Source organism: Sus scrofa, chromosome 14 (assembly GCF_054392235.1).
Source record: "Sus scrofa isolate SSC_HxYL_T2T_F1_AM1 chromosome 14, Sscrofa_HxYL_maternal_Yorkshire_Landrace_v2.0, whole genome shotgun sequence".
NCBI lineage: Eukaryota > Metazoa > Chordata > Mammalia > Artiodactyla > Suidae > Sus > Sus scrofa.
Window position 1 is genome coordinate 76,053,710 of NC_139396.1, and position 22,652 is coordinate 76,076,361.

General features: G+C 36.2%; 1 protein-coding gene across 19 annotated transcripts in view; it reads right to left on the reverse strand.

Annotated features, from left to right (window-relative positions):
- The window catches only part of RYR2 (ryanodine receptor 2), a 745,790-nt gene that overhangs the window by 353,774 nt on the left and 369,364 nt on the right, over positions 1 to 22,652 (reverse strand). For all 19 annotated transcript variants that reach the window (XR_014827812.1, XR_014827813.1, XR_014827814.1 and 16 more), the window contains 4 exons: positions 20,856 to 21,020; positions 15,795 to 15,916; positions 7,476 to 7,659; positions 4,450 to 4,585 (listed from right to left, as the gene is read on the reverse strand). Coding sequence is in view for 11 of the 19 variants with exons in the window: in XM_084996827.1 (XP_084852953.1) it covers positions 4,450 to 4,585; positions 7,476 to 7,659; positions 15,795 to 15,916; positions 20,856 to 21,020 (607 nt within the window). In the remaining 8 variants the exon portion in view is untranslated. The remainder of the gene's footprint in view (positions 1 to 4,449; positions 4,586 to 7,475; positions 7,660 to 15,794; positions 15,917 to 20,855; positions 21,021 to 22,652) is intronic.

Consider the following 22,652-nt stretch of genomic DNA (forward strand, 5'->3'; position numbering starts at 1 on the left):
TCCCTGGCCTGGGAACTTCCATACGCTGTGGGGGCATCCATAAAAATAGAAAAGATAATCAAATAGTCAAAGAAATATTTAAACCACAAAATCTCTCATAATTTTATTCACCTGAAACAACCACCATTAAAACTACCGTGTATACATCAAAAGAGATTCTTTATATGCACTGACATAAATATTCCTTTTTTAATTCAACTGAAATTAATATATTGGCTTTTCCTTTCATTTTCAATTATCTAGCTTCACATATTTCTGTTACCTACTCCTTTCAATTATAAAGGTAATACATGTAGAAGATTAAGAATAAAAATGTAAATAAATGCTAGAGAGGGTGTGGAGAAAAGGGAATCTTCCTACACTGTTGGTGGGAATGTAAATTGGTGCAGCTACTATGGGGAACAGTACGGAGCTTCCTTCAAAAACTAAAAACAGAGTTACCATATGATCCAGCAATCCTACCCCTGGACATAAATCCAGAAAAGATGAAACCTCTAATTTGAAAAGACACATGCAGCCCAATGTTCAAAGCAGCACTATTTACAATAGCCAAGACAAGGAAGCAACCTATACCTGTGTTGCATACACACAATGGAATACTACTCAGCCACAAAAAAGAATGAAATAATGCCATTTGCAGCAACATGAATAAACCTAGAGATTCTCATACTAAGTGAAGTAAGTTAGACAAAGACAAGTATCATGTAATACCATGCGTAGAATCTAAAAACATGATACAAATGAACTTATTTACAACACAAAAACAGATTCACAGACACAGAAAATTTACAGTTACCAAAGGGGAAAAGAGGGAGAGGGATAAATTAGGAGTTTGGGATTAACGTATACTCAACTACTGTACATAAAAGAGATAAACAATGTCCTACTGCATATAGCAAAGGGAACTACACTCAGAATCTTGTAATAACCTATTATGGAAAAGAATCTGAAAAGGATATATGTACATACACACACACAACTGACTCACTTTGCTGTACACCAGAAACTACCATTTTAAATCAACTATACTTCAATAAAAAATGATAAATATGTAACGGAACACACAGAAAAGTCAAAGATCTCCCCCAAGAAGCAGCTACCTATCAGTTTTCTGTGCATTTTTCCAGAAAAGTCCAATGTATATACAAGAATTTATCTTTCTCTACATATTTTTAATTTTATGCAATTTGAATCTAATTATATAAATAAGCATCCTGATTTTTTTCACTTAATGCCATATCCTAGACTGCCATATTAAAAATACCAACAACCAAGCCTAGTTTTGTACAATTTTCCAAATGGTATATGGTATATTTTTCTCAAATTTTAATGAGAGCACAGTATTTATAGGTATATTATGACTTATGTAACCAATCTCCTATTGATAAAAAAAATTGTTTTCAATATTATGCTACTCAAAAACAATTTTGCAATGGACATCCTTTCCATACTTGTACAAATATGTCTCTAGAATACATTTCTAAAAGTAGAAATTTGGAGAATAAAAAGGATATATACATTTAAACTCTTGTATATGTCAACTGAAGTTTGGTTTTTAAATTTTATCAATTTACACTCTCAAGGAGACATTACCTAACATTTTTCTCCAGTAGTGGGTATTATTAATTTTTTTTTTTGGTCTGTGCTAATCTAATAAGTGAAACATGATCACTACTTATTATCTTAATTTCCATTTATTTATGTGCCATGTTGAGAATCTTTTATTTTATTCACTGTTCTGTGAACCACCTATTGTCATCTGCTGTCTGTTTTTCTATTAGATACTTCCTTTGTTTATGGATTTATGAAATCTCTCTACATTACAGACACTGTGCCTTTTTCTTTCCTATAGATTGCATATTTTACAAATTCTCACCTGTTTTTTATTTTGTAATAATATTTATCCTGAGTTTGAATTTTTTGTGTAGTCAAGTTTGTCAGTCTCTTACTAAGAATTTACTCATATGAGTTAACATTAACTTGAATCTAGATGGTTGAGGTGGTGAAGCCAGTAACTGCCCAGCATTGTGACCAGCTCTGCTATTTACACCTTATATCCAGCCATCAGCTCCATGAGAGCAGGGACTCTATCCTGCTCACAATGGCGCCTCGCTGCCCAGATGAAGGCATCCCCCATAGCAGTCACTCAACTAATCTTTGATGAATGGATGAAGCCTCTATTAAAACCCAGATCCACTGGACTCCAAGTTCATGTTCCCTCAACATGACAGAGTCTCTGCTACAAAAGACCCCCTTCAGGAATGAAGAGGCAAGACACTGGGGAAAACAGACAAAAGGGAAAAAGGAAACTTTTCTGAAGGGAGGTATACACACACATACACACACACAAACACACACAGGGTGGGGGATTAACAAAAACCCTCTTGGGAGTAGCAGTGTCAAACATAAAAGTTAAAAGAGAGAGAGAGAGAGAGAGAGAGAGTGTGTGTGTGTGTGTGTGTGTGTGTGTGTGTCTATGCATCTGCAGAAAGCACATTCAGAACTAATATCTCTTTCTGCATGAAAAAATTAGTTTAAAACCCACAAAACATGCATTGCCTGAAATCGCTATGTGGTACCTTAGTGACATATGTGATTATTATACTGTTATCTTCCACTAAGATGTGAGTTTTAGGGGGTTCAAATTATGCCAAGTTTAAGTCATAGTTCCCTTAAATCCTTCCTTAATCAAATGGGATGTAAAGAATTAAAGAAAGAGGAGTTTCCTCTATGTTGCGACGGGATTGGCAGTGTCTTGGGAGCACTGGGAGGTAGGTTCGACCCCTGGCCTAGCACAGTGGGTTAGGGATCTGGGATCACTGAAGCTGCAGCTTAGGACCCAACTTCGGCTCAGATCTGATCCTTGGCCCAGGAACTCCACATGCCACAGTGTGGCCAAAAAAAAAAAAAAAAAAAAAGAGGAAGAATTAAGGAAATACATGCTTAAATGCGTATATTTAAGAAATATATGCTTCAGGAATTCCTGTTGTGGCTCAGCAGAAACGAATCTGACTAGCATACATGAGGACGCAAGTTTGATCCCTAGCTTTGCACAGTGGGTTAAAGATCCAGTGTTGCCATGAGCTGTGAGCAGCTACAGCTCTGATTCAACCCCTAACTTGGGAACCGCCATGCCATGGGCATGGCCCTAAAAATACAAAAAAAATATATATATATATGCTTCATATACCCATATATACATACCTATTTAATACATAATATGAATATTTAACTATATATTTACTGTATATAAAATCTCTGATATAAAATAATTCCCATCAGTCTGAAGGGATAAGACTAGGTTGGAAGTAAGGACAGGAAGGATGTGACACTGTGTGACCAGAGAAAGTGTGAGGTCACAGGTGAACAGGAAGGGACAGACCAGCCATGGGGCTTGAGTATTCCAAAGATTAGAATAAGAAGTTATACATCAAGTATCAGAGAACCAATAAAAGTGCATTGAGGAGTGTGCACGGGTCCCCTGGGGTCTAGAGTAAAGATTGGTGGAGAGAAGTGGAGGCACAGAGATGAAGCAGAAATCTTACAATATCCAGCTATCAACCCAATCTTGGGTATTTACTGAGTACCAGCTACACATCAGAGGTGGAGGTGCCTGGTACCTAAAACGAGTGATGTTGTATTGAGAGAGGGTAGGATAATAGCATATAGAATTTAAGCCTGGAGGGAATTTAAGAAGAAAACATTATTGCCTCCATTTTCAGATGAGGATGCTATGCCTTCTATCAGCCGATCAAGAACCTTCCTTGCTATATCCAAGAGTTCCAAGTGAAGTTTCTTTTCTAAGACATATTTAAAAGGCAAAACGCCACAAGAATAAAAACAGAAGTGGAAGAAAGCATTACTATGTTAATGAGGGAGAGGATGACAGTATCCAAAGAAATGGGAATCTGGGATAAGAGGAACAAAATATGCTGTGCTAAGCCTTTGACATACATCACCGCATTTAACCCTTCCAACAACCTTATGAAGGTCTGCAGAGAGCGAACAGAATGCAACATAACCCAGTCCAAATGATGCTGAGCACAAGTCAGGCACAGCTAGGAGCTGCAGATGCAGACCTCAGCTACTGTAGAGAAGGAGACTGGAGGAGACTCCTGACAGGGTGGGGTTGTGAAGAGTAAGCTGGGCTTTTGTGGGACTAATTGCAGAATCAGAAATGAAATATTTAATGCACAGCCCTACAAAGACCCTCTGCCTAAAAAACTACACCTTAGAAGACTTTCCCCCTTTCACCAAAGGCAAATCTACTGCTTGAGCCACACTGCATACTCAAAGATGGTTTTAAACACTATACATCATTGACCGTAGTGCAACGCAAGTAAACCTTGAAAGTCCCATTGAGAAGCATGTTCTAAAGCTGCTGTAACTGTCATGTGATGTTAAATGGACATAAGTCAGTTGCCTTGAAAATCCAATCACACTTCTTACCCAGCAACTCATAGAGAGAATTCAGAATTGATTTCCAAGATTCCCCTGCTTCTCTTCCCGCGACATCAGCAAAGTGTGCGGCGCTGCTGTACACGTGCAGTCTGTCTATACATTCAAGCACAAGGTTGATCATTCCCTGAAAGGATAGAAAAGTCACCATCAGAAACTGCGATTTTGGAGCTCCTGTCGTGGCTCAGTGGTTAACGGATACGACTAGGAACCATGTGGTTGCGGGTTCGATCCCTGGCCTTGCTCAGTGGGTTAAGGATCCGGTGTTGCCATGAGCTGTGGTGTAGCCTGCAGATGTGGCTCAGATCCTGCATTGCTGTGGCGGTGGTGTAGGCCAGCAGCTACAATTGCAATTAGACCCCTAGCCTGGGAATCTCCATATGCCGCAGGAGCAGCCCAAGAAATGGCAGAAAGACAACAACAACAACAAAAAAAAAAAAAAAAAAAAAAAAAAAAAAAGGAACTGCGATTCTGCTCACAGACCAAAAATGTTAGATTGATTTTTTTTTTTAAGCCTTGCTTACAGTAAGTCTGTAAATCATAAAGAAAACTGAGATTGTTTATTCAAAGGGCAGGAAGAAACACACTTGCATGTGAGATACACAGTTTTTGAAATAATTCAAGGAGTTTTTAAATCCAGCGTGCTATTCTAAAACAGAGACAGAACAAGGCAAAAATATGTACTTCATACCTTCATTTGCAAGGTTTAATAGTCAATACGTGAATCCACAAAATCATGTTCTACTGTAAGTGAAAGGGTTCAGGGTATGTCACTCCCAAATATGCCACTTTGGCAGAAGGCTTATTTGGAGCTTAAGGCAAATGAGAAAAAGCAAACACAAGAAAAATGCTCTATGCTTTTCTGTTTTACTAGGAATGGCATGTGGGACACTGCTTGAGACAACTTCAGGCTCCTGAGCCTGCACAGAGTAACCTACATAACACACTAGCTCTTACTATCCACTAGGTTCCCCTCTATTTTCCTTCCCAGAATTTGCAGTTCTGAGAGGCTCAAAACTCCTTTCTTTTTATCATCAAAAAGATATTGTACTTTATATTAAGATGCCTTATAGCTTGAGTTCTAAAGTACTGAGTACTCTCCAAGTATGCACATGGTACATACGACAATGTTGTTTGTTTTTCTCTCGTACATCTGTCTTTTGTTGGTCTAACTTGCAGGGCCCCAGCCAATGAACCACAGATAAATAAAGGAGAAAGATTTTTTCCCCCTCTCCTACGTAAGCCTTACTTTCAGGGAGGACATCATTACAATCTGGATCATCATCATCATCATCACTTTTTAATGTAAAACTGAAGATGTCATAAATTAATAAAGAAAAGCCCATGAAAAGATACCTTTAAAGCAAACCAAAAATTCACTGTAGCACTTTTCAGGTGCTATCTAAACTTGAAATTATGCTTTTATTAGTATTGCTAGATCGAGGCTGTCAAAATGAGGCAAAACACCTGAAAGCAAGCGCTATAAAGAGCTGACAAATTAAATGAACTTCACACAGAGAATGAAGAGGTACTGTGGTGTGAAGGTTACGTCTAGGTCTTCGTCCTGGTTGTCTTACATGAGAAATTGAAAAAACAATATTAATCCAAATCAATCTTTTAAGTTTTCCTAGCCCTATATTTCATTTTAGTTTGGATATTAAATAAATGCAGTCTACCTAACAGTTTGGCATACACAAAAAGAAAAGATCCCAATAAACTACTCTATGTGGTCATTATTGGTTTATGTTGACACTTCCTGTGCTTTTGTGCCATTGTGGACTCTAGATAGGTCATTTCTTTTGTACACAGTGAAAAATTCTCAAAAATTAATGTCAGTTTCAAAGGCTTTCCATGGAAAATTAGGAAACAGTTTTAAAACTAGAACAGGGGACTTCCCATCATAGCGCAGTGGAAACGAATCCGACTGGGAACCATGAGGTTACAGGTTCGATCCCTGGCCTTGCTCAGTGGGTTAAGGATCTAGTGTTGCTGTGTGCTGTGGTGTAGGTTGCAGACGTGGCTTGGATCTGGCATTGCTATGGCTGTGGTGTAGGCCAGCAGCTGTAGTTCCAATTAGACCCCTAGCCTGGGAAGATCCATATGCCATGAGTGTGGCCCTAAAAAGACAAAAAAAAAAAAAAAAAAAAAAAAAAAACCTAGAAGAACAAAGATTTAGGGACTATGGGAATTTAGCAATGACTGCTAACCTTTTCTCTTAGATACTTTTACAAAGATACTTTTGCTCCAAAAGAAATGCATCATTCCATATCCAGGGACATGGAGAAGGCCAGGACCACATCCAGGGCCACTTGCTATCTGGCCTGATTTGCCAGCTCAGCTCTGACATCCTTCCACTGAGACTGTTGAATATGTGGTACCAGCTCTCACACTAACATTAGGACCATTAAATACATCACTTGCTCCCTCTGTTATCCTGCCTGTCAAAGACAGCACTTGAGCTCTTTTTAGTAGTGACACTTCCATGAAATAAAATCCTACATAAGATCTTAAATACAAAAAGTAAAAGTGGGGATGTCTGTTTAAGCAGGAAGCCTAGCGCCTGCCTCCTTGGGTAGCCCTCTCCCGGGCTTATGTCCCCAACACAAAGCTCCAGTGGACCCTAAGCCATTTCCAAAGAGCACTATGGAACCCACAAAACAGTTTGAAAACCCTCATGCTTTCCAAAGCCTGGAGTCATTGAGACACCTTGAGAGTCTGTTTTTATATAACTAGCATAAAGCAAACTACAGCCCAACAGACCATCAGACTGAAGGCTGAGCAGAGAGTGAAATACAATGTTCTCTGCGAAAGCAAAGACTTTCATTTTTTAAAAGTAATACTTACTGAGAAAGAAATAAAAATAATTGCAGGATTCCTCCAAGGCCTGGTTCCCTTGTGCAGCAGTACACCTGCTTATCTGTATCTTGAAACATAGATGTCAAGTAGAGAATTTTTCCCTACTGAGAAGTTTCCCCAAGACAACGACAGAAAAGAAATGAGCATTGGAAGAAACTCACCTCTTCCTGGAAGAGATTCTGTCGATTCTTTAGAGCTCGTAATCTGTTCTGTTTGTCTTCATGCTCTAAATGCTCATCTGGTGGGTGGAAATAGCCAATCAGATCCTGCAAACTGAGACTTACAGATTCTATGGGTAAGTCCACCGTGGAAGCCTTCGCTTTTTTGCTTAGAGCATCAAGGCCCCTAAAACAAATAACAAACATTTCTCTATATCAGTGCTTCATAATTTTATTTATTACTTTTCACCTACACACAATTTAAAACTTCACTCTCTCCCTATGTCCCCATAAAAGGAACACATAAGAAAGACCCTAGTTTTCCTTGGACTTCCCATGTGGCTCACAAGAAAGACCCTAGTTTTCCTCAAACAGCAGTAAGTAACATATTCACATGAGAAATGTAATATTCTGTCAAGTATACATAAGGCTATATTAAAAACATAAGTATGGAATTCCTGTCATAGCTCAGCAGAAACAAATCTTACTAAGTATCCATGAGGACATGGGTTTGATCCCTGGCCTCGCTCATTGGGTTAAGGATCTGGCATTGCTGTGGTGTAGGCTGCCAGCTACAGCTTTGATTCAACCCCTAGCCTGGGAACCTTCATATGCCGCAGGTGCAGCCCTAAAAAACCAAAAAACCAAAAAACAAACAAACAAAAAAAACCCCCAACAGTATCAAGAGAAGCTCATTTAGAAAATCTAAAGGGCCCAAAGAACCAATACCTACAAAGCCAATGGTCCAAATATTTGGAAACCAATTGGGTTTCAATTTAAAGCACTATATACTTTAAGATGTGATTTCCCAGGTTCATAATTCTGACATTAACTTTTTCTTTTTTGCTTTGTTTTTGGAGTGGGAATTGCTATGCTGTCATCGACACTCATTGCTGTCCTGCCTAATTCCTGCCAATTTAAAAATATAGCCTAATGATTCAAATTTAGAAAATTCATTTATTAATCAAATAACTATCTGAAGGAGATGCATTTAAAGAGTAGATTAAGAAATAGCATGAAATTTCATTTTGTGGCTGCTGAATAAAAACATATTACTGACATGTAAATGTACTAATTTGCTGAGATTCTGAATTTTAAAACTCATAGTTTTGTATATACCTAGAAAGAACTTTAAAGCATAGTGTTTAGAAATCAAAATTATTCCAAAAGGAAAAGCTTAGTAAAAAGTACACAACAGATCCCATAAAAAAAAGGGGGAGGATGCCTATTCTATAGCTAATAGAGTATATTCCTATTGGTTATGACAAAATTTAATACATAAAAATATTTTACCTCCTTTCCTGCTCTCTGTTATCAGCAAAACTGTATGGCAATATTTTAATCCAAGGAAATACTTCTTTCAAGTTATCTGATTGTACTGTAATTTGTATTTCTAAAATAGTAAAGACCTTGTAAATGAAAATTAGCTATCTTTGAACTTTATGATTCTCAAAATATTTAAAATGTATCATCATTTACATAAACATTACTAATATTTTAGAATATTTGACTTCAGCCTCATAAACAGATGAAACACTAAAACTGCATGACTATCCTAAAGTTTCTGCCTGCAATTCCAAATCAAACATGTCGATGAAATTTACATATTACCTAGGTTTGTCATCTGTACAAGGCTTTCTATGCCCAAAAAGCAACTGAAATGACTTGTCAAAAGAAAATTATTTCTCCCTTTTTAAATTGAAGATGCATATGCAATGAAATATTGCTGTTCCAATTATTTCAATCTATTAACTCTGGTTGAATGATTTGACTATAACAAGGTCAAATTCAAATCTCATCATACTACAGTGAATAAAATTCAAAATTAATTCGAATATAATATCAACATTTTCAAAGCTAAAAAGAAATAATAGTAAATGTCAGGTTTTGAGTTATGAATTTGAATATACCTACTTATCAGATATGCGACCATTCAATTGCTTTCCAGGAGAAGCCTTTTATCATACAACTGCTATATAAGACTTAAATTGTTAGTGATGCTAAGTTTTAGGACTTCTACACAGTACAGAGATATTTTTAATCTTCATTGATCAAGGACAAAACATGAAAAAAAATTAGGGAAAATCAATGGTAGTAGAATCACGGTATGTCACAACAAAAATTAAAGCAATGAATTCCATCTCTTCATTTTAAAATTTGAAGATTCAACCATATTATAAACATAGATTCTTCTCTTACTGCATTTACATAAAGAATATACTTATTAATATACCCAGAGAGAAAAAAGCTACATATTTTTTTAATCAGTCCAGATGAATAAAACTCTTTCCTCTGTACACACACATATAACCACCACCACCACCACCCTGACCTCAGGGAGAGAGACCAGAAGGTCACAGAAAAAAAGCTACATAAGAAAAATACAAATGAACACAAAGAAAATAGATCTTGACTTTCAACCTAAGAAGTAAAAAAGAGAGGTCTGAGTATGCCTGTTTAAATGCGGCTGTTAAATAGTAAATAAATCTACATTAATAAAATGAATACCTAAAAATTTACTAAGAAAAATATGTGGATATACCGGATACCACCTTGCTGTGGCTATGGCTCTGGAGCAGGCTTGCAGTGTGGCTCTAATCTGACCCCTAGCCTGGGAACCTCCATTTGCCACTGGTGCCGCCCTAAAAAGACAAAAAAAAAAAAAAAAAAGAAAGAAAGAATGAAAGAAAGAAAAATACATGGATACAGATACTGTAAAGATATTGAACTTTCAGAATAATTTTAGTACTTTCATGAATGTGATAGAAGGATCAAACTATGCTATTTAAAATAATATACCCTTTACAATGTTCTGTAATTAGGTACTTTTCAAAGTTTCTGAGCTATATTTAAAGAACTGTATAAATTCAGAATTCAAATACCTCAGTAATAGTACCAGAGCAAATTAATAAAATATCTTCATGTAAAAATGTATAGACATGATGAATTAAATAATATAACAGAGGTAAATATTTTAGAAAGAGCTAAAACCCAAAGCTAAATTAAAATTTAATTTTTGAAAAATTAAACACAATTACGGTCAGTTATGTGTAAAAAAGGGAAAGATACTCATGTTCATCTATGGCATTTGTTACATGGTCACAGGAGAGAGACACACTTTTAAAAGGAGATGTTAGAAAGTTCCTGTTTGGCTCGGCGGTAATGAGCCAGACTAGTATCCATGAGGATGTGGGTTTGATCCCTGGCCTCGCTCAGTAGGTTAAGCATCCAGTGTTGCTGTGAGCTGTGGTGTAGGTCACAGATGCAGCTCAGATCCCATGTTGCTGTCGCTGTGGAGTAGGCCAGCAGCTGTAGCTCAGATGTGACCCCTCGCCTGGGAACTTCCATATCCCATGGGTGCGGCATAAATACATTAATGAATACATACATACATATGCTAGACAACTCTGGAAAAGATGGTAATTTCGTGATGGGTTTGTGATGAGAAATCTAAAGGAGGAAAAAAAATACAGAACTAGCAAAGATAAGGCTACATTTGCCAGGGGAAACATGGAATTTCATCCTGAAATAAGAATTGCATATGTCAACTACATCTGGCCTGCTTTTGACCAAGAGAAAGTAACATAAACAGGATATTATGTTACCCCTCAAAAATACCACACAAAATATTTGGGGAAGAGCACATTTCAAGACACCGGATATCAAGAAATAAAGGATAGACAGGTAACAAGCAAGCTGAGTCCTATAACTGCTCTAGTTTGCCTTGACTGAATCTTAGGTCACAATGTAAATAGGGGAACCCAGGTGAGGCATGGAAGATTCCCTGAGTTGAGAAGACACTGCTGAGGGCCTGGTAAGACCAAGGTTGCCAGAGTGTACAGGACACAATATCAGACAGGAGACAGCCATATAAGACTCTAGAGAAACACAGAGGGTCCTCATCAAATATTTAGCAGAGTCCTGATCAACACATACACATGAGAAAACAACCAAGGCAGAAGAGAGAACCCCTGAAATGACTAGAGGGGAAGGCAGACAACACTTACATAGGTTCTAAAATAGTACCTCTTTCCATCAGCCAGATTGGAAATCCTTATAACTCATGGGGCATCAGGTGGAGTACACAGAAGACCTTATCTCAAGAGTGGGGAATAATGAGCCCTGGATTTAACACTGTTATGCTCCCATCCCTAACTTCCCAAAAGCTAATTCCAGAAGAATCAAACTTAACTGAGTAACTTAAAGGCCTCCCAGAAAAATCTCAAAAATACTGACAGGAAGATAAAGATATCCAGTACCAATAAATTTACAATGTCTGGCAACTAAACAAAAAGGATCAGATATGTAAAGAAACATAAAATATAACCATCAAAAAGAAGAGAGAATCAATGAATTAAAAGAAAAAAAAAGTCAACCTAAAATGTTATACTCAGAAAAACATCACTTAAAATGAAGGCAAAATAAAGATATTTCCAGACATAGAGTAGACAAAAGTTTCCATATCCAGCAGACCTGCACTATAAGAAATGCTACAAGAAGCTCTTTAGGCCTAAAGACAAAATACCTAAAGGAAATACAAATTCTCCAAAAAATAATAAAAATTAAAACACAAGTAATGGTAACTATATGCACAAAATATTAGATGTTTTTGTTATATTTAAATATCTTTAAAATCTAACTGACCTTAAATAAAAATTATAATAATGTGTTGTGAGATTTATAAAATCTATAAAAGCAAAAGGTATGGCAAAAACAGCACAGAGACTGGGAGGGAAGTATACTACTAAATGTTCTCACATTATTCATAGAGGCCAAATGACTTGAAAGTAGATGGTGATAAATGAAAATATGTATGCTATAAATCTTAAGCAAACACTAAAATAATAAAAAAAGAATTATAGCTAATTAACCAGCAAAAAGGAGATAAGATGGACTCATCAAAAACACTCAACTAACCCAAAAGAATACAGAAAAAGAAGGAAAAGGGACAAAGACCAGATGGGACAAATACAAAACAAATAACGAGATGGCAGACAAACTCATGCATCAATAATCATATGAATATAAATGGACTAAATTTCACAATTAAAAGGCAGTGACTATCAAGTTGGATAAAAAAAAAATCAAGACCCAACTACCTACTGCCTAAAAGACCTGCACTTTAAAGACACAATAGGTTAAAATAAGAGATTTTTTAAAAATTATACAATGATAACACCAAGGGACGCTTGGGTTATGGATTATGGGATGGAAATCCTGTGAAATTGGAATGTTATGATCATTATACAACTACAGATGTGGAAAAAAAAAAAACACCAAGGGAAACAAGAGGGCAGAAGTGCTATATTAACCCCATACAGAGTTGATGTCATAACAAATGTCACCAGGGATTTTAAGAAGGCTATTTCATAATAATGATAAAGGAGTCTGTCCAGTACATTAAAAGGATATATCTTAAATTTTTATGAACCTAATAACAGAACTTCAAAATACATGAAGAATTGCCAAGGAGAAATAGAAAAATCCAGTTATAGTCAGAGATTTCAATACCCTTCTCTCAATAATTAATAGGACATATAGACAAAAAATCAGTAAGGAACCAGAAAATCTAACAACACTATCAGTCAATGAGATCAAATTGCATTTTCTTAGCACTCCACCCAATAAAAAGAGAAAGGGCACACAAAACATTTATTAACATAGAACACATTCTGGGAGAGCAGCTCCCAGAAAATATTATGAATATGCTTGAGAGGACTGGTAATTGACTTAATTAGTATGGCCTTGGTTATGAAGGTATTAGAAGACGGACTGATGCTGAGACTGAGTTATAAGCTTGTTCCTGATTCAGCAACACAGTGAAGAATGTAACTTGTTCAGGCTGACTCAAAGCAGCCATGCCTGCTTCTGCATATAACCTACGCACATCCTCCTGTATATCTTAAACCACCTCTAGATTACCTATCATACACAACACAAGTACCATGAATAGTTGTAAATGCAATGTAAATGCTAAGTAAAGAGTTGCTAACATGTAGCAAATTCAAGTTTTGCTTTTTGGTACTTTCTAAAATTTTTTTTTTTTATTAATACTTTTGATCCATGGTTGGTTGAACCCACAGATTTGTGGAGAAATCCTTGGCTACACGAAGCTACATATAGGGTATATAGTTACCCTATTTTATCAAGATAAGTAAAATAAATGATTTCATTAAAAAAACTGATTTTAAATATGAAGCAGCAAATACATAATTCAGTAAGTACCTGTACCAAAGTATCTAACTTTCTCATGTTTGCTTCTCTATCAAATCAATTAAGCAAGGGTTAGAGTCTAAAATTCATCTTTCAAATCACAGACACCACTTAAAAAAAATGAATGGTCTGAGCGAACAGCAAATGTGCTTAAAGCAAATCACATCAAATATAATTCTTGGAATCTTGGTCAATATACAAAATGTCCCTTAGGGTATATCATCACTACATTAAGTCTAAAGACTGATACAGTATCTTTCTGATAAAATATGTTTTAAAACAATCAGCTTTTTCTCTGATAGGAAGTTAGCCCGTGATTACCAAATACAATCTCTGTAAGTGCCTTTGAAAATACTACACAAGTCACACTGTAATAAAAACTTGTCTTTTGTATTTGAAGAAATCAGTACTGATGTAATTACATAGATATAACAATATTATTGTAATGATATAAGAATATAATAATTACAAAGAAAACAGACTATTTTAAATATTTGTGGTTATTTTCCACAATCCTTACAGAATTGATTAAGTTACAGTAAAGAAGAACTATGGAAAGAACAAGATGAACAAATTAAATTGATTCTAAAATAAGTTATAATTTCAAAGTTGAAATTTTATTTATTATAAGAAACAAGTACTGCACAAAATTATAGAAATCATGTGCTTACCCCTTCTCTAAGCCTCACTATATCTGAAAAGGATTAGAGTTTAGATGAGGCAGAATGTTAGATATACAGTAAGGATATAATAAAAGCTGAATGCGGTGCACATTCTTTGGTTTCCTAAAAGGATGCACACAAATGCACACACACAGTGGGATGGTTTATTAAAGAAGCAGAGAAAAATTCAATGAATAATTTTACATAATCTTAGGGGGGGCAAAGGTCTTTTATATGCTATGAAACTAAGATATGATTTATTGAGTAAACTATGATGAGAAAACACTTTAAAATCTTTCCAAACCAATAAATTGGGAAAATATTTGCAATTTATATGAGTATAGAAAATTAATATCACTAACATACAAAAGTTCAGGACAGCTAATAGAAATATTAACCAAGAATAGGATAAATCACATAAAAAATAAATGGAGAATCCTAGTTCAACAAACATGAAATAGACCAATTTTTCACAATTCATGCGTAAGTGCAAATCTTAAAAATAGTTATAATAAACAAGTATGTATTATAAATATTACATCCTATAAATATATACATATACACATATCCTACCATCAAATTGGCAAGTTTAAAGAGATATATGATATCCATCGCAAAGCAGAGCGTATATTGGTATAATGCTACCAGAAAACACTTGGATCCAAGTGTTTGCTTTAGTTTTGTAGATATGCAATTGTTCCCACTGGTTTTTTTTGGCCATGTCCATAGCACGTAAAAGTTCACAGGCCAGGGATTGAACCTGAGCCTCAGCAGCAACAAAGCTGGATCCTTAACCCATTAGGCCACCAGGAACTCCAACTGTTGCCATTATTAGGTGGGAAAACTTAGATATTCACTTTTTTTAAATATAGTTCAAAACTCACTAAGTATCTAGGCTATACTACTCCCACTGTGAAAGGTCCACCGCAAGGGTGTGTTACAGAATAATTCTGAAATATAGCTATTAACTATGTTATACATATAATTTCTAAAGCCACAGTCCTTAAAAAGTTCATTTAAAAGAAAGACGAAATCATCTAACCAGTATTTTCTAATGTGTTCTGCAGAACTGACAAACTGTATGAGACTTACCACCATAATATATTTTTTCTGACTTTTTTTTTTAGGGCCGCACCATGGCATATGGAGGTTTCCAGGCTAGGGGTCGATCGGAGCTACAGCTGCCGGCCTACACCAGCGCCACAGCAATGCCAGATCCAAGCTGTGTCTGCGACCTACACCACAGCTCGCAGCAATGCTGGATCCTTAACCCACTGAGCAAAGCCAGGGATCGAACCCACAACCTCATGGTTACTAGTCGGATTTGTTTCTTCCACTGCGCCACAACGGGAACTCCGATAATATATATTAGAATTGTTAATCTGTAAGTCTGATAAGGAAAATAAAATAAAATATCAAACAACTACAACAACAAAGGACAATGTACCTAATAAATCTATTGAAAAGGAAGACTGTGCTGCGGATGACACGTGCTGTCCGTGACTCTTCGTGCTGGGATCTGGATAAATTCAGGCCATCATCCATGTGACCTTCATGATGCATGATAGCCTGTATGAAAGCAGAAAAAAAATGCTATTACTCCCATCATCTCTTATTCACATGGGTGTTAAGAAGACGCACATTCAAAAAGGTGAGCTATGACAATAAATAGTCAAAAGACAGATTAGGAGGGACTATAAGCTGTTGTGTGCAGGTAAAATAAGACATACAGGTCCTGTACAAACTCGTCATTCCATATATTTATTCAGCTATTGTTTTAAAGATGAATGAATCTACATTCTAGGATTCATCTACAGTCTAAGCAAACTCTGAACAAAGCAGCAAAGGAAAACATTTCCTGCCAGAGCAGTTATAAGGGTAGTTCAGAACACAGATGGGTTAGTTAACAAAGGGCTGAGCGCGGCTTCGAAGACATCTCAGTTCTTTAAAAAACGTGTTTTTATTTTTTTAGTTCTTCTGTTAGACTTTGTTTTGAACATTCTATAAAAGTATAACATGAAGAGGTAAGTACAGAATCTTAAGTGACTAGCTGAACGAATTTCAGAAAGTAAACAAACCTTGTAATCCACACTCAGCTCAAGAAAGAATGTTAGAGCCCCTTAAAACCTCTCCAATGCCCCCTTCCTCTCTTATCCTCCGCAGCCTTCCCCATCTTCATGACTTTTAACAGCGAAGGTCAGTTATATACTCTATGCAAAAAGAACCATTTGTGTCTAAATTCCTTCATTTTATACCAACCGCAAGATGTTTTTAGAACATTTAACCAGGTATAATGAGCTCAAGTTAGTAATGAGAACTAAAATCATAAACTATCTGCAAAGTGATGTAAAGAGGAACTCCCTATGCCACAATATCAGAGAGACAGAGACACATCTGTATTCAAAGTCAATTGTATATGCCTTCATTGACCAAAAGGGGAAAAAAAAAAAGTCTATGAAGGAATGTATTACTCATTTTAAGATTCTAAAAAAGAAAAACAAATAAAATTGAAAGGGGAATTAATGAAGATAAAAAGAGAATTTAATGAACTAGAAATCACATAAAATACTAAAAAAGGATGAATAAACCCAAAATGTTTTTTTTTTGAGAAGATAAAGTAGATAAATCTCTTACCAACCAGGCTAATGATAAAATCAAAAAAAGGGGGAAAAAACAGAGACTATGATGTAAGATACAAAAAACATTACAATTATAAAATGATAATAGGACAATGTTGTACTGAACTTAATGGCCCCATTTGTTTTTTGTTTTTTTTTTTAATTTTAGAAACATAACTGAGTACCCCAGAGGATATGGATGGCTTCCTAGTAAATTAAGAATCATCAAAAGGAATCTTCCACCTAGGTAGAAAATTTGATATCAATTTATTTAAAAGAGATTGGAAAGGAGATGTAAGATACAGTATTTAAGAGATCATAGTACTAGACAGATTCATAAGTGAGCTCTAATCGACTTTCTAAGAATAGATATACTTTTTAAAAAAAATTATTGGAGTAAGTTACAATGGTGTGTTAGTTGTAGGAATACAGCAAGGTGAATCAGTTATACATATACATATATACAAAAGAATAGATACTCTTAATGGTAGACCAGCCAGAGAACTACAACTGCTACCAATTTTTATACAGCCTGTGAGCTACGAATGATCTACATTTTTAATGATTGATAAAAGATCGAAAAAGAGAATATTTCATGAATTCTGAAAATTGTATGAAATTCAAATTTCAAAATGCATCAAGAAAATACATATATTCTATATATAAAATGAATATATGACAATTCTAGATAAATTCTTAATAAAATATTATCTGACTATAGTAAGATTTCAAAAGAACAACAAACTATGGCCAAACCAAGTTTGGTCTATGAATTTAAGAATTCTTCAATCTCATGATGTCTATTAACTTATTTCTCAACAAATTAAAGAACACTAGAATGTGATTTTTATCTCCCTTTAATTGAAAGAAATACTAATATTTTTAAAAAACAGATAAAATAGAAATAATATTTAAATATTATTTAAATATACAAACTACTTCAATGGTCCACAGAATGCAAGAAGGCATCAACTTCTGTGAAAGAGGAATGAAAATTCACAAGAAGACATACTAGAATGAACTATCAGAATAGATGAAAAGACAGCAAGCTGAGGTAGAAAGTGAAAAAATACAAGAAAACTAAAATTTCAAAGGCACTGAAAGAGTTTAAGGAACAGAAAGGCATAAAGAAAAGAAAATGAGTGATTTGAAAGACACATTTGCCAGGCAGATTGTAAAGCTGAGTTCAGAACAACAGGATTGCTGAAAGGGAAGAGGACTGACTTGGAAAAGAGTAAGAAACTAAAAATGAAAGAAAAAGAAGCCAAAAATGATTGCATAATTCTCCTCTCAGCTTTAAAAGACCTAAGTGTACTGATTAAAAATCTTTGCTGACTGATGCATTTCATAATCTAGAGTTTTCAGATTTTTTTTAAAACATAATACAGTGTAGACACTGAATACGTGTAACACCCTGTCTGGTTTGTGTATCACTGCACAATCAATAAATATCCATTTCTGCAGCAAAATGTGGATATTCACACCAAGTAAGAAACAAAATGCCATGAAAAGTGATTCAGATTTTTTTTTTTTTTGCTTTTTAGGACGGCACCTGCAACATATGGAAATTCCCAGGCTAGAGGTCAAATCTGAGCTACATCTGCTGGCCTACACCACAGCCACAGCAATGCCAGATCTGAGTCGTGTCTGCGACCTACACCACAGCTCATGGCAACGCCGGATCCTTAACCCACTGAGCGAGGCCAGGGATTGAATCCACAACTTCATGGTTCCTAGTTGGATTCGTTTCTGCTGCGCCACAATGGGTACTCCTAATTCAGATATTTTTTAACTAACCAAGATTTTATTAATATGAAACAACAACAGGAGTTCCTGTCATGGCTCAGTGGTAACAAACTCGACCAGTTCCATGAGGACATGGGTTTGATCCCTAGCCTTGCTCATCGGGTCAAGGATCTGGCTTTGCTGTGAGTTGTGGTGTAGGTCGCAGACATGGCTCAGATCCCGAGGTGCTGTGGCTGTGGTGTAGGCTGGCAGCTGTAGCTCTGATTCAACCTCTAGCCTGGGAACTTCCATATGCCATAAGTGAGGCCCTAAAAAGACAAAAAAAAAAAAAAATCCGTATGAAACAAAAGAAAGTCAGATTCAAATATGTAAAGATTTGGCAAATATGCCACCAACATGCTTTTCTCAAAAAATAAAGTTATCTGAAGACACTAGTCAACTAGGAAGTGTACGAAAATTAGATTTAGATTGGGAAATCCTCATCTATACCACAGTGAAGTATCTCAATAAAGATTCAATAAAGTATATGGTTCCAGAATAATAACATTGACAGTACAGACTGCATTAATTTCTTCTCTGGCCTATAAAGTCATTTTGCATGTAACTTTACTAATGCAAACAAGACTGGTTAGCTTCTCAACACCCCTGTCAAACTCTTCTATAAAACACTCTTTCAGCCTATGATATATAAGTTCTATTTTGACTTTTATCCATGGTTAAGGAATAAGAAAATGGAGTAATAATTATGGCAAGGGGGTGAGGAGCAAATTGAACAAGAGGAGGAAGCAATGAAAATGTTGAAAGTGAGTGATGGATACTGAGGGTCCATTACACTACTTTGTTTTCTTGATATATTTGAATTTTCTATAATAAAAAGTTAAAAACAGCCAGCTCAGTCACAGGAAAAAATGAATGCTTTACAAATACTGAGTATAAACAAATATTGAAATTTATGAACCTAGATCAAAGACCCCAAGACAAGCAACCATCTCATTGTAAAGATTATACAGTTCTGGAGTTCCTGCTTTAGCTCAGTAGGTTAAGAACCCAAGTAGTATTCTTGAGGATGCCAGTCTGATCCCTGGCCTTGCTGGGTTAAGGATCCAACTGCAAGCTACTGCATAGGTTGTAGCTGCCTCTTGGATTCTGTTTTGCTGTGGCTGTGGTATAGACCTGTAGCTGTAGCTCTGATTTGCCCCCTAGCTTGGGAATTTTCATATGCCACAGGTGTAGACATTAAAAAAAATATTATAGGAGTCTGCAGGACAGCTGTCCCAGACTCTCCATCCAAAGCTCTGAGGATGGCAGTGTAGGGAGGCAGGTTAGCCCAGTGCAATCAAAGCAGAATCTAAGGAAGCTCACAAATCAGAGAGAGAGAGAGAGAGAGAGAGAGAGAGAGGTGTAGCCTAGTAAAAAAATCAGCATAGAGAGTACATATAAAATTTAATGTTATACAGAATTATTATGAGAACACAAAGGCAGCTTAACAGAATGGGCTCAGATAGGAAGACTTTCTAAGGTCATCTTTAAACCTAAGCTCTGGAGAATGGATAAGAGGGGAAAAATGTTTTAAAGGGCATTCTGAACAGAGGGAACAGTATGTGCAAAGGCACAGATGTGTAAGAGCCATGTTTCTTTAAGGGACTAAAAGGAATGTCCTGTGAGTGGCTGGTGAGCTGGGGAAACAGAAGAGCACGTCTAGAGATGGAGGAAGAATAGGAGGACAGGCCGGAGATGGTAGGGAGGCAGGTGGGGAAGGGCGTCACATGCTATGGAAAGGTGTCGTCTTGTCTTACAAGCCATGGGGTGTCTGTGAAGGACTGAGAGGTGAATATCTGAGTATGCCTGCATTTTAGAAGCAATCCCAGGATCAGGGCGGAGGATGGAGTGAATTAGGTAGACTAAGCTAGAATCCAGAAAAGGGAGCACACTTCTTCAATTAATATTTAAATCAGTGATGTAACATCCAGCACTGTTCACCCAGCAAAACCCAGAGCATTTATTAGGGTGGAATCGGACGTCAGCATGTTTATGTGTTTACAGGTGGCTGGATGTGTTGGCTACCACTTTTTTTTTGTCTTATATTTGTGTTTTTTCAGGCATAAAGAATGACTGGCATACACAGTGTTTTCATGCCCTCTTACCTTGCGTTGTATGGACCCCATTCTCACAGACTTCACATCCACAGACTGGTATGTAAGCCACAGGCCTGTGCCGATATGCTGTATGAAGCAGACTGAGTCTCCATATTTTATTTCAGAGGTTCCCATGCCATCAACTTCCTTTCTCACCCCTACGTCCAACTTTTCCTGAGAAAGGAAAACAAAATTAAGCAAAGGTTTTTAAAATATTAGTTTATATTGCAAGCAAGTTGCCTTGTTGTCAATATGTTCCTTGAAAAATGCAGCCTTCTGACATCCTTTAAAATAATAATAGTCCAGTATTCTATTCTAGCCATTCAACCTTACTGAAAACCAAAGGAGGAGATTGCAAAGGTAAACAACATACTCCTGAATTATTCATACTGGTAGAAAATTATTTTGGCCATAACAAAATTTTATACTGTTTCATGATAAACTCCAAACCAGAGATCTTAAAGTCAGCAATTTAGGCTTCATATTTTTCTAGGTTATTATTTTTAATATTGACGACTAAGAGCATAGGTGTGGGGGACAGAAAATCCAACTTCAGGTCCAATCTTTGCCTGTTAATACCTCTGTGATCTTAGGACTAGTTATTTAAAAATTATAATCCAAAATTATATGGATTATATGCATATGCACCCCTATGTTCACTGCAGCACTATTCACAACAGCCAAGACATGGAAACAACCTAAATGTCTATCAACGGAGGATTGGATAAAGACGATGTGGTATAATATACAATGGAATACTACTCAGCCATACAAATGAATGAAATAATGCCATTTGCAGCAACATGAATGGACCTAGAGATTATCATAATAGGTGAAGTAAGTCAGAAAGAGAAAGACGAACACCATATGATATTACTTACATGTGGAATCTGAAATATGACAAATGAACCTATCCACAAAACACAAACAGAGTTACAAACAAGGAGAATAGATTTTTGGTTGCCAAGGGATAGGGGTTTGTAGGAGGGATGGAGTGGGAGGTTGGAGTTAGCAGATTTAAGCCATTATACATGGAAGGGATAAAACAACCAAGCAATAATATAGCCCAGAGAACTACATTCGGTGTCCATACAAACCATAATGGGAAAAAAAACAAAAACAAAAACCTTTGAATTCTCCCTTTTCTCATGGATAAATAAAGGTAACAAAAGAATCTATCCCATAGTATTGGAGAAAATGAGACAATGAATGCAAAGTTTTCAACTCAGTATGTGGGACAAAATAAACACTTTAATAAATAGTAGTGATTTTGACCATGACAATGGTGTTGATAATGGCAATGATGATTTCCTTCTTAGTGGAGATATGTGGGATAATGACAATATCTTTTGAACTAACAGAATCTACAATTCAGTTTCAACTACTGCTGTTTCTAACTTGGACCACAGAGGTATACACTCCTAAAGGGGTGCTGTGCTAAGCTTCCTGTGCTATGAAAAAGCAATTGATCCTCTTATGCCAATTAAATGTTTCCTTTAAATGTCTATTTATTTTAATGCTTCCTCTGTCAACATGCTTCCTTTCAATTCTCCCTCCCATGCTAAATTCTGATCTTCAAGAACTTATTATGCCTCGAAGTTCTGTTCAGTTATTAAAACAACAGCAAAAAAATTGAATGTTCTTTTAATTGTAATATCTCCTCTTGTGGTTTCTTTTTTTTTTTTTTTTTCGTCTTTTTTGTCTTTTCTAGGGCCACTCCTGTGGCACAAGGAGGTTCGCAGGCTAGGGGTCTAATTGGAGCTGTAGCTGCTGGCTTGAGCCAGATCCACAGCAACGCCAGATACG